Below are 16,268 nucleotides of genomic sequence, written 5' to 3' on the forward strand. Positions count from 1 at the left end.
TGCTCCGCTCTGATTTATAGTGATGCCTGGGATTGAACCTAGGACCTTCAAGGCTTCGTAATGAGTCTTTTTGCATGACTATTACGCTACCTCCTCTGCCTAGACATTCTTATTTTTAAAAAATATTTTATTTATTTTTATTTTAATGAGAGAGAAGTAAAGAGAGAAATATACAGAGGGAGAGGTCAGAGCACTACTCGTTCTAGTGTATGGTGGTACTGGGGATTGAACCTGAGACCTTGGAGCCCCAGGCATGAAAGTCTTTTGTATAACCAATATGCTATCTCCCCAGCAGACATTCTTTTTTAAAAAAATTATTTATAAAATGGAAATATTGACAAGACCATAGGATAAGAGGGGTACAATTCCACATGACATTCTTATTTTTTAAAATTTTGTGAGGGTTTTTATTTTTTATTATTATTTTTTGGTCTCCAGGGTTATTGCTGGGGCTTGGTGCCTGCACCACGAATCCACTGCTCCTGGAGGCTATTTTCCTCCCTTTGTTGCCCTTGTTGTAGTTATTATTGTTGTTGTTATAGATGCCGTTGTTGTTGGATAGGACAGAGAGAAATCGAGAGAGGAGGGGAAAACAGAGAGGGGGAGAGAAAGCTAGACACCTGCAGACCTGCTTCACCGCTTGTGAAGCGACTTCCCTGTAGGTGGGAAGCTGGGGGCTCCACCCAGGATCCTTATGCTGGTCCTTGCGCTTTACACTATGTGCACTTAACCCACTGCGCTACCACCCGACTCATTTAAAAAAATTAAAAAAAAATATTTATCCATTCCCTTTTTGTTGCCCTTGTTTTATTGTTGTAGTTATTGTTGTTGTTATTGATGTTGTTGTTGTTGGATAGGACAGAGAAAAATGGAGAGAGGAGGGGAAGACAGAGGGGGAGAGCAAAGATAAGACACCTGCAGACCTGTTTCACCGCTTGTGAAGTGACTCCCCCGCAGGTGGCTGGAACAGGGATCCTTATGCGGGTCCTTGCGCTTTGTGCCACCTACGCTTAACCCACTGCACTACCGCCCGACTCCCCAACATTCTTATTTTTAATGCTATGTTTGAAACCATCAATTTGTATCTCAACTTACATAGAGTGTAAAATTATTCTCTGTTGGAATCAGGGGTGTTCTGGCCATAGACACCAATGATATTGGCTATTTCACTAGTTAGATTATAAAGGCTTACTGTATTTTCTTGTTTGAGCAAGCAATTATTCAGTATCTTCTAAGCAATGAGTTATTATTGCCACTGTCTTCAATAGTCTCCTATCTGATTGATTACTTAATGATCTTAAGGAGTATTATCTATCATTTCAGGAGGTACGCTTTTACACAAATTACTATTTATTTTTCTGTTTAACCAGAGCACTGCTCAACTCTGGCATATGGTGGTGCAGGGGATTAAACTTGGGACCTCAGAGCCTCAGGCACAAAAGTCTTTCTGCATAATCATTATGCTGTCTCCCCAGTCCATATGTATTAGATATGTATTCAAATAATTTAAAAACAATAGCAATATATGTTTAATAGAAGCAATTATGCCAAAAGGTTTTGCTTTGAGACTTTTTTTGTTCCTCTCCTTTTTTATTTTTGATAGAGAGGGAGAAAGACATCTGTAAACCTGCTTCACTGCTTGTGAAGCATCCCTACTGCAGCTGGGGAGTGGGGGTCTTGAAGTCTGGTCCTTGTGCATGGTACTATGTGTGCTTAGCTAGGTATGTCACTGCCAACCCCCCTTACTTTTATTTTTTTTTTATGCTCTGCTGGGAAATGAACCCTTGTATGATGTCACAGCTGAGTGGCCTCCCCAGTCCAAATTTTTCATTTTGGTGTGAGGGGGGAAGACAGGAAAGACAGCACAGATAGCAGTGTCACTCCACTTTCCTTGAACACCACCCCCACCGTGCTATTCATGGTGTTCCCACATGATGCATTCTACTAGATGAGTCATCTTCCAGTCCCTACCCCAACTGGAGATTTAAATAAACTCTATAAAGCATAATACTGTGTATAGGACACAAGAGGAAAAAAAAAACACAGCAAACCATTGTTTTGACTGATAAATGTTAGAGAAACCCAACAGCTCTTATAGAATGTCATGAGAATTTTAAGACTAGAAATTGTAATTCTTGCTGTAATTAATGTAAATAGGACCATTTTATTTAAAGTAGACTTTTTAAATTCTACTGATTATTTTTCTTCCTTACTATTGATTTAACATTGGTTTACAGTATTATGTAGTTTCAGGGGTATAGTTTCATATCTGTGCATGTATAAGACTGACCGCACCTGTCAAAGCTGCAGTGCCATTATCAAAAACACCATCTAGTCATCCCTCACCACTCCCCATCTTCTCCAATAACCGCATAGTTATCACAGCCCAAGAGTTTTGTTATTAGTTTTACTTATATTCCACATGAGTGAAACCACCTGGTAACCATCTTTCATTTTTCTACTTATTTTTCTTAGCATAGTAACTTCAAGTTCCATGCAAGATTTCATCTTTTTCAGTGGGCAAGCACTATTCCACTGAATATGTATTCTATAGTTCCTTTGTACAGTCACCATTCAAGTAGATTTCATATTTTTGGCTATTGTACACAGTGCTGCTACGAACACAGGGGGTGGACATATCCTTTCAAATTAGTGACTTTTAAAATACATTTTGCACATTTTTTCTTTCTAGTATTATGATCCAGACGTCCTGTTAACTTATTACTTTTTGTCTTCAGTTTTTTGTTGCTTCTATTATGTTCACAATCAGCTTGAGATTTCTGTGTGCGTTTTAATTTTATTCCGTTATTTAAGATAGAGAGAAATTGAGAAGGAAGGTGGAGGTAGAAGGGGAGAGAGAAATCTGCAGCACTATTTCATTGCTCATGAAGCTTCTCCCCTACAGGTGGGGGACTAAGGGCCTGAACCCAGATCCGTGTGCAATGTAAAGCGTGCACTCTACCAAGGTGAGCCACAGTCCAGCCCCTCTGATGGAGATATTTTACTCCATATTGATTAGCCTCAGTTGTGCCATTTAAAGAAGTGCAGGACTGTGCTGGATATGTTTGTGTTAATTTTGTCCACATGGCAGTCTTTTCCAGAATGCTTTCCCTGCATGCTATACATCCCTACTGTTTGTCTCTTACTGAATCATGGCAATGCTAGAGCTCCCCATGCATTTGGCCTACTCTGTTCTCTATCTTTGACTTTTATTTTTATTTATTTATTTACTTTTGGTTAAGCTGAATAGGATGTTTATGAATTATTGTAGGTATTTCCAAAGTAGAAAAGGTAATATATAAAAAAAAAAAAACATTATAAAATGATTCAAAGCTTTCTACATAAGTTTAAATGCATTCGTATCACTATTTTGTTTTCTACAAAAACAAATTAATCTTTTCAACTAACTCTGCCTTTTAAAATTTTTATCACAGTTGATTCATGTTCTCCCTTGAGTCCATGCAAATTTCACTGTGTGTGTGTGTGTGTGTGTGTGTGTATTGCTGCTTAGTTCTGGTTTATGGTGGTTTGGGCATTGAACCTGGAGCCTGACTGGAGAGTTTCTTTGCATAACCATTATGCTATCTACCCGTGCCCAAATTTCACTATATTTTAACTAAGTTTATATTCTTCATAGTTTGTAGCTGCAGGTTATGGTGTAGTTAAAATATTCTTCTCATTTTCCCCTAATACTTAATACTCTTCTTTCCTTCCTTTCTTTCTTGGAGGCTTCTCCCTGCCCCACCTTTTGTTGCCTCTGTTGTTTATCGTCGTTGTGGTTATTTTTAAAAAATATTTTTAATACTTATTTATTTTCCATTTTGTTGCCCTTTTTATTGTTGTTGTAGTTATTATTGTTGTTGTTATTGATTTTGTCGTTGTTAGATAGGACAGAGAGAAATGGAGAGAGGAAGGGAAGACAGAGTGGGGGAGAGAAAGACAGACACCAGCAGACCTGCTTCACTGCTTGTGAAGCGACTCCCCTACAGGTGGGGAGTTGGGGGCTCAAACCGGGATCCTTATGCTGGTCCTTGAGCTTTGTGCCATGTGCGCTTAACCTGCTGCGCTACTGCCCAACCCCCTCTTAATACTATTCTTAATGAAATATAAATGATTTTTCTCTGCTTCTCCACATGATCCTCCAATACTGGCTCTACCACTTTTGACTTAAGAGTCTTATAAACTAAATCTACCAACCACAAGATGCCATTTATAATTCAGTACTTTGTATAGAATTACTAGCAACAAACAGATGAGTAAAAGATATACATATATAAGCTTCTTACCTGCACAAAATATCCTTAGCTGTTGAACTGGTGATATAAGTTGCAAATGAGTTGTGAACAAATCGACAAATGCTCCAGGATAAATAATGAAGAGGAAAACCCCAAAGCCATTGAATCGAACCTGTTCCCTAAAAAATCATGTAAGAAAAAGAAATTTACTATGACTATTGCATTTGTTAAATGAATAATACTTACAGTCATAAAAGTCCCTACTGTAATTCATATTCTTGCTTAAAAAACAAGTGTCTGGATAGCAAAAGTAAATATATATATTTTATAAATTTACAATATACAGATTTGGTGATATGTGAAATTATATTTTATAAGAGAGCACTCTGAAAGACTTAGATCATCAAAAGTTTTAGAAATCAATATGCTTAGCAAATAACTAGAAATGACTCATAGAAATAAATAAATGATTAATAATTCTATGAGACTAGGTGAAAAATTTGCTTCTGCTTTAGTCTTCTGAATTATTCTCAGAAACTATAGTAGAAATTCTAATTCAAGAAAATTTCAGTTTATCTAAGTGTATACCTGTTGAATTAATGTTAAATTAAGTGCATTAAAATGCACAATGCAGAATGTCCTTAGAACTTTTAAAAGTCAATTCATTCTCTTAAAATGGAATAACATTTAATAGTCTCCTAAGATGAAACAGCTACTGCAAAATAGATCTGCCTAAGTTATATCATGCTGTTATTTAGTAATAAGTATACAGATGGCTGTAAACTTCATTCCCCCCACGATTGGGGTTTTATAAAAAATGACCCAATTATTCTATAAACATAAACCTAGTCCGTATGTGAAGTAATAACCTATAAATGGTGTTTTTTCATACTTTTTTCTCCCCAGAGAGCACTGCTCAACTCTGGCTTTTATATTGGTGCTGGGGATTGAACCTGGAATGCCAAAGCCTCAGACACTAAAGTCTTTTTGCATAACAGCTAAGCTATCTCTCCAGTGAAAATGGTGTTTTTATACATAACACCCTAAAGACCATGCTACTAGTGCTGGGCCGTGATGCACCTGGTTGAGCACACATTAGAATGTGCAAGGACCCGTGTTCAAGCCTCTGGTCCCCACCTACAGGGGGAAAGCTTTGTGAGTGGTGAAGCAAGTCTGCAGGTGTTTCTCTTCCTCTCTATCTTCCCTTTCCCTCACAATTTCGGACTGTCTCTATCCAACAAGTAAATAGGTAATTTTTAAAAAAAGTCAACAGACTCTTGTTTCTAAGCAAGTGGATAGTAATATAAAGTGCTTACATCTTCTCCACTAAATCCTTTACCTAGTCCGCATGCCCAAAGGATAAAAAGTACTTCTGTCAGTATGTGTGTTCACAATGACAGTAATTACCAGTGAGGGTGAGGGAAAATGAACTCATCCTCTCCCCTGTCACCACTTTATATGTTTAGGAGCCTTCTGCAACACTCAGGTATAATTTACATTTTTGTTGTCAAAAACAAGAGCAGGCATCATACTCATAGAAGTCCCAGGTCTTACCTTCCCTTATTGTCTTCCATTTGGGTTCCTAGTTGGTTGTGATGTTTGCTAACAAACTCAAAACTTTCAATGTTCTTGCTCTAGCCAGCAGAGACCATGAGTAGCAGTAGGAAAGTATTCCAGCTAATAAGCCAAAGAAAGTACTAAGAAGACAGGTGGATGGGCTTTGAGTACAGGTGTTATCATTCTGATGCAATGATGAGTAGAGTGATTATGTTTCAGGATTGGATAGAAATCTTGAAGCACCATGATAGCAAAAGGCAAAGAATAGAAAGACCCAGATTATAGATATGTGCACAGTTAACTGAGCAGATACACCAATATATTAATCTTCTCTATAAAAGAGAAGGTGCTTCCAAACAATAATGGTGGGTATGAACTGGGCAATAACCAGAGAAAAATATAAAATGTAGACAATTTTAGTAATAAAGCTCACTATGTGAAAAGCTGTTTTGCATACAGCATAAAGAAAAAAGGAAATATTTTCACCTGATAGCTGCTACCCCATGTCCAATTTCATGTACAACGCCACTAATGAGGACTGCAGCAAAGAAATAGGTCAGCTGGTTGACGGGTAGATTTATACCAGGAATCTGTTCATAGAAACAATGATAAGCACATCCTTAGCTACCAGAAAACCACTGTATTCTCTCTGTAGTAAAGCTTAAATCGCCAAGCTGCAAGTACACTAAAAGTCGTATGAATACCAATGGTTCATATTCCCATTTTTGTCATGGTAAAAGTAAAAACACCAATTTGTTGAACTAGGCAGTTAGGAATTAAGCAAAAAATCAATATAAGGAAATATAATCCAAGGAAAAACTTGGGGCTGGGCAGTGGCACAACTAGTAAAACCCATATAGTACCATGCACAGGGATTCTGCTTCAAGTCCCCCACCCCTACCCCAACAGCAGTGAGGAAGCTTCACAAGTGGTGGAACAGGCTGCAGATATCTCTCTCTTTGTCCCTCTCCCTTCTCACCTCTCTCCCTATTTCTCTGTCTCAACCATAATTAAAAAATATATATATATTTCAAGTTAAAACTTTAGCTTCTTGAAGTTGTCCCTTTGGAAAGAGAGAGCCAGAGAATGCAGCACGGCAGCAAAGAAGTCCACAGCTGGCTCACTGGAGGCCTGGCTTGGAAATCCTTGTTACTGATACAATTCCTTGTCCTTCCTCTGAGTTTTTATTGGCAAGGTTCCAGGTCCTTATACTGAGTAATACAAAATATCCCTCTCACATCAGTGAGTGTCTTTCACATATCATCCATCCATCCATCCTTATACTGAGTAATACAGAATATCCCTCTCACATCAGTGAGTGTCTTTCCTATAATTCATCTATCTATCTATCTATCTATCTATCTAATCTATCCTAGAGCAGAAACAGAGAGGCATAAAGAGAGACCACAGCACCAAAAACTTCCTTCAATGGGCTTAAACCTGAGTCGTGTAAGTGGCAAAGCAGCTTACTATCCAAGTGAGCTATTTGATAAGTTCCAATGAATTTCATTTTAATATTCTTTTTTTAAAATTTAATATTTATTTATTCCCCTTCGTCACCCTTGTTGTTTTATTGTAGTTATTATTGTTGGTATTGATGTCTTTGTTGCTGGATAGGACAGAGAGAAATGGAGAGAGGAGGGGAAGACAGAGAGGAGGAGAGAAAGATAGACACCTGCAGACCTGCTTCACCGCCTGTGAAGCAACTCCCCTGCAGGTGGGGAGCCGGGGGTTCGAACTGGGATCCTTATGCTAGTCCTTGCGTTTTGCGCCACGTGCGCTTAACCTGCTGTGCTACTACTGCCCAACTCCCCATTTTAATATTCTTAAGTTACACAAAAATTGGTAATTCACACTGGCAAAATAGCTCACTTGCATAGTGTGCTGCTTTGCCATGTGTCTGACCCAGGTCTGAGCTGGGGCCCCCACTGCATCAAAGGAAACTTTGGGGTTGTGCTCTTTAGTTCTCTCTCTGCCTCTCTGTTTCATTAATAACAATAAGTAAGATATAAAAATAAAGGTAGTGTAAGACAGTGTCCCACTGGCATGCTCATCATGCCCTCTGTTGTTTTCTTCCTACTTGATCAGATTGTCTAGTACATTGGTCAAGATATAGTGTCAAAGTGATGCATGCATTAAGGTCAAAATTTAATGCACAGAAGAAGGCATTTGGAACAAACACATGTTAAGAACCTACAAAGCAGACACTGTCTTGCAACCACAAACTCTTAAAATATGCATGTAGGGGGTCGGGCGGTGGCGCAGTGGGTTAAGCGCATGTGGCGCAAAGCGCATGTGGCGCAAAGCGCATGTGGCGCAAAGCGCATGTGGCGCAAAGCGCATGTGGCGCAAAGCGCATGTGGCGCAAAGCGCATGTGGCGCAAAGCGCATGTGGCGCAAAGCGCATGTGGCGCAAAGCGCATGTGGCGCAAAGCGCATGTGGCGCAAAGCGCATGTGGCGCAAAGCGCATGTGGCGCAAAGCGCATGTGGCGCAAAGCGCATGGACCGCCGTAAGGATCCCGGTTCGAGCCCCCGGCTCCCCACCTGCAGGGGAGTCGCTTCACAGGCGGTGAAGCAGGTCTGCAGGTGTCTGTCTTTCTCTCCCCTCTCTGTCTTCCCCTCCTCTCTCCATTTCTCTCTGTCCTATCCAACAACGAACAACATCAACAATGGCAATAATAATAACCACAAGGAGGCTACAACAACAAGGGCAGCAAAAGGGGGGAAAAATGGCCTCCAGGAACGGTGGATTCATGGTGCAGGCACTGAGCTCAGCAATAACACTGGAGGAAAAAAAAAAAAGAAAAAAAATATGCATGTAGTTACCATGGGGTGTTAGCTTATCATAGGGCTTACATGACAGACTTAAAATTATTAAATATATAGAGAGAACTGAGAAGAGATAGAGATGGAGAGACAGAGATACCTGCAGCACTGCTTCACTACTTGCGAAGCTTTTGCCCTGCAGGTGGGAACCAGGGGCTTGAACCTGGGTCCATATGCATGGTAACATGCGTGCTTTAATGGGTGTGCTAACTGCCTAGCCCTGGCAGACTTTAAAAAAATATATATATATATATATATTTATATTATACTATAAGAGAGAGACAGAGAAATTGAGAGAGGAGGAGGCAGAGAAGGAAAGAGACACCTGCAGCCCTGCTTCACCATTTGTGAAACATCCCTCCCTGCAGGTAGGGGCCAGGGGCTTTGGTGAAAAAAAGCAATAATAATAACAATTAAATAATAATTAATAGTTGTAAATTTGCACACTGAGGCCCCCCCCCAGCAGACTTTAAAAAAAAAAGTACTCAAGAATCTTTTCATAAATCAGTCACTCCCAAGTTACATCACCTGTTCAGGAGAGAATCTATAAATTAGGCTCAGTGGGGCCTACCTGGCATCGTCAACAACATTGACATCTAGTTTCCACAGTCCAGGAGCTGGGACCCTAAAGACTCCTCTGGAGAAAGTCCTTTCTAATGAATTATTAAATATTCATTTTTATTTTTTATGATTCTGACTTTACCTACCAGGTCAGAACAGATGAAGTACAGGGAGAAATAGTCATTAAAAGGATCTGTCTTGCAATCTGGTTCCCACCAGTCCCCAGGCAAGGGAGCACCTTTGTGCAGGAGACAGCGTGTGCGATCCTCATGCCTGACAAACCCTTAGAATTACACTCAGGCCCTAAAGGGCATCTGCTTGGCAACACCGTTGAATCACTATCTCAAATTAACTGAAAGATATGTCTAAAGCAGGAACATTGGAGAGTTCCAAGAAAAACAGAAACCTATAACCCTGCTCCCAAAGCACAAAACAAAGCCATTGTTTTATTGTATACCCTTCTAGTCTTTTCATTGAAAAACCATACACACATATAAATAGGGATTTGGAATCTACATCTTTCATTTAATAGTATCACATTTTTCCATAAGTACTTTCAATATAATTTTAATAGCTGCCTTGTCTTTCCTCCCCTCCCCTCCTTGTTTTGCCACTGGCATTACTGTTAGGGCTCAGTGCCTGTATGATGTAGCCACTGCTCCCAGCTGGCCTTTTTTTATTATTATTTGATAGGATAGAAAGAAATAGAGGGGAAGGGGAGATAGAGAGGAGGAGAGAAGAGAAACACCTGCAGCACTGATTTACCACTTGTGAACCATCCCCCCGTAGGTGGGGACCAGGGGCCTGAACCTGGGTCCTAGTACTTGGTAACATGTATCCCCAGTCGGGTGTGCCATCACCTAACTCCATCACATTAAAAAAAATTTTACATATTCATTTATTGGATAGAGACAGAAAGAAACTGAGATGGAAGGGATATATATATATATATATATATATATATATATATATATATATGTAGAGAGAGAGAGAGAGAGAGACCTGCAGCCCTGCTTCACCACTCATGAAGCTTCCCCCCGCAAGTGTGCATGGTATGCTTGGTGGAGTGTGCCACCACCCAGCCCCTGCATTTTCTTTTCTTTTTTTTAATATTTATTTTATTTATTTATTTATTCCCTTTTGTTGCCCTTGTTGTCTTATTGTTGTAGTTATTATTGTTGTTGTCGTCGTTGTTGGATAGGACAGAGAGAAATGGAGAGAGGAGGAGAAGACAAGAGAGGGGGAGAGAAAGATAGACACCTGCAGACCTGCTTCACCGCCTGTGAAGCGACTCCCCTGCAGGTGGGGAGCCGGGGTTCGAACCGGGATCCTTATGCCGGTCCTTGTGCTTTGCGCCACCTGCGCTTAACCCGCTGCGCTACAGCCCGACTCCCTGCATTTTATTTTCTAAGGAATGGATTGTTGAGGCATTTGCTCTCAAAGTTTCTGCTCTTAGGATGTGAAAAACATAGCTGGAAACATCTCCATTGGGGGAGTAAATTCTGAGATGCACACAGTTAGTTGGTTCAGGCTTTGAAACATCTAACACTTGCGTTTGAGGTCCTGGTCCCATCACTATCTATATGACTTTCCGGGGCTGGGTGGTGGCGCACCTGGTTAAGCGCTCACATTACAGTGCTCAGGAGCTGAAGTTCAAGCCTCCAGTCCACACCTGCAGGGGGAAAGTTTCACAAACAGGGCTGCAGGTGTCTCTATCTCCCCCTACTGCTCGATCTCTGGCTATCTCTATCCAGTAAATAAAGATAATAAAAAAATTTAAAAAGTGACTTCCCCCAGTACTTCAATTTCTACATCATTAAAATGGAAATGACCACATTTCCATAAAAGGGAGATTGTGAGGATTACATGAAATAACCCTTTGTCCAATGCTTAACCCCATGCTTCACAGAGAGGTAAGCAATACTAGCAGTATACACAAATTGAAGGGCTTGGATACATGGCAAACTGGTCTCCAGAAGCAACCCCTTCCACAATCTTGAAAGGCTACTTTTATACAAATCTATAATTGAAGAAAAAATAAAGCATGCCATTGTTTGATTTTAATTGCCTGTCTGCTGCTTATTGATCTTCAAATACCAACTATCAGTCGTCTATTTCCCTGATACATTTTCCACGTTCTTGCCTTTTCATTATTATTACTGCTTTTGGCTTATGGTGGTGCTGGGGATTATGATTTTACTTTTAATTTTTTTCTATATAATTTTTTATGTAATTAAATTTATTAAGAGTCATGGCTGCTGCCAAGCACAGTTTTATAGTGATGTCTTCCTCATTCTATGTTCATATAAACAGTAACACAATTTTTCCATTTAGTTTTTATGATTTTCTTTTCTTTTTTGCCAGAGAACTGCTCAGCCCTGGCTGATGGTGGTGCTGACTGAACCTGGGACCTCAGAGCCTCAGGCATGAAAGCCACCTGCATAACCATTATGCTGTCTCCCAGTCCTATGGAAATTTCATGGTTCAATTTTAATTTCACTGGGGTGGTGGTGGCACATCTGGGTAGTGCACTTTACTGAGCACACATGCGCTGAACACAAAGACCCATGTTCAGGCTCTGAGTCCTCACCTGTGTAGGGGAAGCTTCAAGAGCAGTGAAGCACAGCTACAGGTCTCTCTCTCTCACCCTATCTCCCTTTCCCGTCTCAATTTCTTTGTCCTATCAAATAAAAAAAATAATTAATAGTGTATTGCACCAAAGTAAAGGATTCTGGAGGGGCGGGGGGCTTTCAGGTCCTGGTGCATGATGGTGGAGGAGGATCTATAGTGGGCGTGTTTTGTAGAAAAGAGACATTTTATGCATGTATCAAGAACTGTATCAACTTCAATTCATTAATCTCCCCAATAAAAATAACTAAAATTAATTATTTTTGTCATCATCAGGGCTTCACCTCTCAAAGCTAACTTCGTAAGACAGAGACAAAGAGAGTGAGAGGTAAAGAGACCACAGTGCGAAACTTCCCCCAGTGCAGTAGGGCCAGGATCAGACCTGGGCCACCCAATGACAAAGCAGGTGCACTATTCAGGTGGCCTATCTTGTCAGCTCTGAATTAATTTCAGGGTAAATCTCCTTCTGTAACTTGAAAGGCGATTCAAACCATTCTACTTGGGCAACTTTTTAAATCCCATTAATCCCCAGTGTCTTTCCTAGTTACAAAACTGGCTTTTATAATAACCATCTTAAATGTATGGATACTATTTCATTAAATGGCAGTCCCATAACTGAACCATTTTTCAATTATATACTAATAGTGTTTAAAGTCTTCATAATGAATAATTTTAGGATTAAGAACTTAATGAACACTAGTTTTACACATTTGGACATGTTTTCCTTAAGACTCTGACATGTATATATAAGTAGTGAGAGAATATGGAAATTTTATTGGATAAAGGCAGAGAAATCAAGAAAGACAGAGATGAAGGAGAGATTAAGAGGGAGAGAGAAAGAGAAAAGCCTGCAGCACTACTTCACCACTTGTGAAGCATTCCCCCCACCTGCTGCAGATGGGCAACAGGGGCTTAAACCCGTTTATGCTCATTGTAACACGTGCATTTAACTGGGTGCGCCACCGTCCAGCCCCAAATAGGAACTTTTTTTTTTTATGGTGCTCATCACCTGAAGTTCTCTTTGTGCTCAGCCTCTAATAAGGCAATTTTCATGCATAGCTGCTCCATTCCAATGTCATTAGGCACCTGACTAATGAAATCAGGAGTTTCTTTTGCTCTGACCCCTCCTCTAAATTTACATCCTTAATATGAATTCTCATACATTTCCTCTGTATCACAAAGTATCCTGGTTATCTTGGCTTTACTTCAAATAAATCAGTAAGCTTAAGCCAACTGAACAGGAGTCTGTTCTATCTCTGATTTTATGGATTTAATAATTAGATGAAGTAAGGCTTTGTGCCTGTGACTGTACCAACAGATGGTGGGTTTTATTTGCTGCCAACAGTATACAATTGTCCATCTGTCTCAGCCAAGATCACACAAGGTATTCGATGTACCAGTGTACTGATCTCCCAACAACACAGGGTGGCAGGATTGGAGGAATTACTACTGAACAAGGATGTAGGGAATTACAGAATACACATAAATATGTTCTCTGAGCTACAAGAACTCCTATCCAAGTCAAGAATTACAACATTCTTTTTTAAAAAAATTTTAAACATATTTATTTATTTTCCCTTTTGTTGCCCTTGTTTTTTACTGTTGTTGTAATTATTGTTGTTGTTACTGATGTCATCATTGTTGGATAGGACAGAGAGAAATGGAGAGAGGAGGGGAAGACAGAGAGGGGGAGAGAAAGATAGACACCTGCTGACCTGCTTCACCGCCTGTGAAGCGACTCCCCTGCAGGTGGGGAGCCGGGGGCTTAAACTGGGACCCTTATGTCGACCCTTGCGCTGCGTGCTACATGCACTTAACCCGCTGCGCTACCGCCCAACTCCCAAATTACAACATTCTTAAACGTATACAGAAATGTTCAGGGTGGACTATAGAGGGCAGTATACTTTTTAAGGGTTCCAAAGCATGACTTTCCTATCAAGTCAATATTGAGTACACCAAGAAGTGAATAAAATAAGTAATTTTTTCTCTAAACAGTATTTTACCATTTTAATCCTAGCTGGCAGACAGTTCAATACTCAAACCTGCTTCTTTATCAACAACCTTCTTTCTTGGCAAACACTATCTAATCATGTAGCTTGATAGTAATACTAAATTCTTGCTTCTCATTCCTGCCTCCCATTCAATCACTGAAGCCTGACAACTTCATTTCATATCCTTCATCCTTCCTCTTCTCACCTGTTAATATCATTATTGCTTCTAATATGAATTACTGCAACTGCTGTTTTTAAATGTTCTCCATATATCTGGTGTAACTCCATTTTGGTCCAAGTTATCTACAGATAAAATAAAAACTTCTTGGGAGTTGGGTGTTAGCACAGCAGGTTAAGCACAGGTGGCACAAAGCGCAAGGACCGGCGTAAGGATCCCGGCTCGAGCCCCTGGCTCCCCACCTGCAGGGAAGTCGCTTCACAGGTGGTGAAGCAGGTCTGCAGGTGTCTATCTTTCTCTTCCCCTCTGTCTTTCCCTCCTCTCTCCATTTCTCTCTGTCCTATCCAACAACAACGACATCAATAACAGCAATAATAACTACAACAATAAAACAAGGGCAACAAAAGGGAATAAATATAAAAAATATATTTTTAAAAATTCTCTTAAAATAGACTTTCATAAGCTAGACCTTATCTATATCTCCACCTTATCTCCTATGCCATATTTCTCCTAGACACGGGCCAAATTTACTTTATAGTTCCTTGATGAGTTACTGGTTTTTCTTAAGGGAGTAAAGCATAGTGTGCACAGGCTGAGGTCAGTGGTTGGAGAGTCACTGCCTGATGATGGATCCACTGTTTACACGGTGATCACTGGAAAGTGACTTAATGCCTCTGTGCCTTGGTGTTCTTCTCTATGAATCAGGGGTGGTACTTAACATCCCGTTCATTCAAGAAAAACAAGTACAAAAAACCCCACATGGGAAGCACTACATATCACACTGGTGTTATTATTACTGCATCTGCCTTTTCATGTCATATGGTCCCTTTCTGTTAGTGGGATCATCCTTTCCTGGGATATGGGGATTCTCCTCACCATCCCATCCAACTACTTTCTTGCAGAGTGAGGCACACCTCAGTACACTTCTCTGTTCTCACAACAACTTCACTTTGTGAAACTACAGCACAGTCACAGACGTTTTCTCCTCTAGACTAAAAGCTCTGTGAGTGCTGTATTGGATTCTGCTCCCTGTATAAGCAGGACTCAGCACAAGGCTAGTAGGTAGAGTACACTCAGTTTGCTGAAGAAATAAATGATCTCTTCTGAGGCTTTGTCTAGTGAATCCTTCCAACCTCTAAGAAAGAACTGTTACGATAGGAGAGACTCTTTCTTATTCTCTACAAATAACTTCTAAATCTTCCCATAAGGACCAAGCACAGCAGAGGTCATAAAGAGATGAGTTTAAAAAATATTCTGGTGGTCTGGGAGGTGGCACAGTGCACAGAGCATTGGACTCTCAAGCATTAGGTCCTGAGTTCAATCTCCAGCAGCACATGTACCAGAGTGATGTCTGGTTCTTTCTCTCTCACCACCTATCTTATTTTTAAATATATTTTAATGATTCTATTTATTTATTAATGAGAAAGATAGGAGAACCTCATGCTTGAGAATTCAGTGCTTTATCCATTGCGCCACCTCCTGGACCACTCCACCTATCTTTTTCATGAATAAATAAAATCTTTAAAAAAATATTTTTCTGTGGGTCCTGAAACTGAGGCAGCTTGGAGCAATCCCACTCATGACCACAGAATGTGAACTCAGATTTAGAGGGATGCAGAGGTCACATAGGTTCCTAAGCTGAATACGGGCCCCAGATCACATCAAATTAATGGGATTTACAGTCAACAATATTTATATACCTTTTCCATATTTGGGAGCTACTCTCTTCCCTGATCCAGCTTTCTGGTCCTTTTTCCAGCCATGACATCATCTCCCCAGACAATAACTTGGATCCACTTGTATATCAGATGTCAGGCTCAGAAAAAAAAAAAAAAACACGAGTAAAGCCACAGGCCCTTTGGAATATAACTAAAATAGGACTACTAACTGTCTACAAAATGGAGACCCTCCCCAACTCATCATCTGAATTATTCCAGCCTTTAGGCTCATGATTAGTCAACAATTTTATCTGGCTTTGTATGTTGACTCTTTTTTCAGCCACCAGGTTCCAGATGCTAAGATGATGCTAATCTGACATCCCTGGACAGACAACCCCACCAATGTGTCCTGGGGCATCACTTCCCCAGATCCCTGCCCCACTAGGAAAAGAGAGAGACAGACTGGGAGTATGGATCGACTTGTCAACGCCCATGTTCAGCAGGGAAGCAATTACAGAGGCCAGACCTTCCACCTTCTACATCCCACAATGACCTTGGGTCCATACTCCCAGAGGGATAGAGAATAGGAAAGCTATCAGGGGAGGGGATGGGATACGGAGTTCTGGAGGTAGG

General features: G+C 40.4%; 1 protein-coding gene across 4 annotated transcripts in view; it reads right to left on the minus strand.

Moving 5' to 3' along the window:
- The window catches only part of MBTPS2 (membrane bound transcription factor peptidase, site 2), a 62,843-nt gene that overhangs the window by 35,811 nt on the left and 10,764 nt on the right, over positions 1 to 16,268 (minus strand). For all 4 annotated transcript variants that reach the window (XR_009547493.1, XM_007538964.3, XM_060182883.1 and 1 more), the window contains 2 exons: positions 6,279 to 6,382; positions 4,287 to 4,414 (listed from right to left, as the gene is read on the minus strand). Coding sequence is in view for 3 of the 4 variants with exons in the window: in XM_007538964.3 (XP_007539026.1) it covers positions 4,287 to 4,414; positions 6,279 to 6,382 (232 nt within the window). In the remaining variant the exon portion in view is untranslated. The remainder of the gene's footprint in view (positions 1 to 4,286; positions 4,415 to 6,278; positions 6,383 to 16,268) is intronic.

This window comes from Erinaceus europaeus, chromosome X, assembly GCF_950295315.1.
Source record: "Erinaceus europaeus chromosome X, mEriEur2.1, whole genome shotgun sequence".
NCBI classification, from domain to species: domain Eukaryota; kingdom Metazoa; phylum Chordata; class Mammalia; order Eulipotyphla; family Erinaceidae; genus Erinaceus; species Erinaceus europaeus.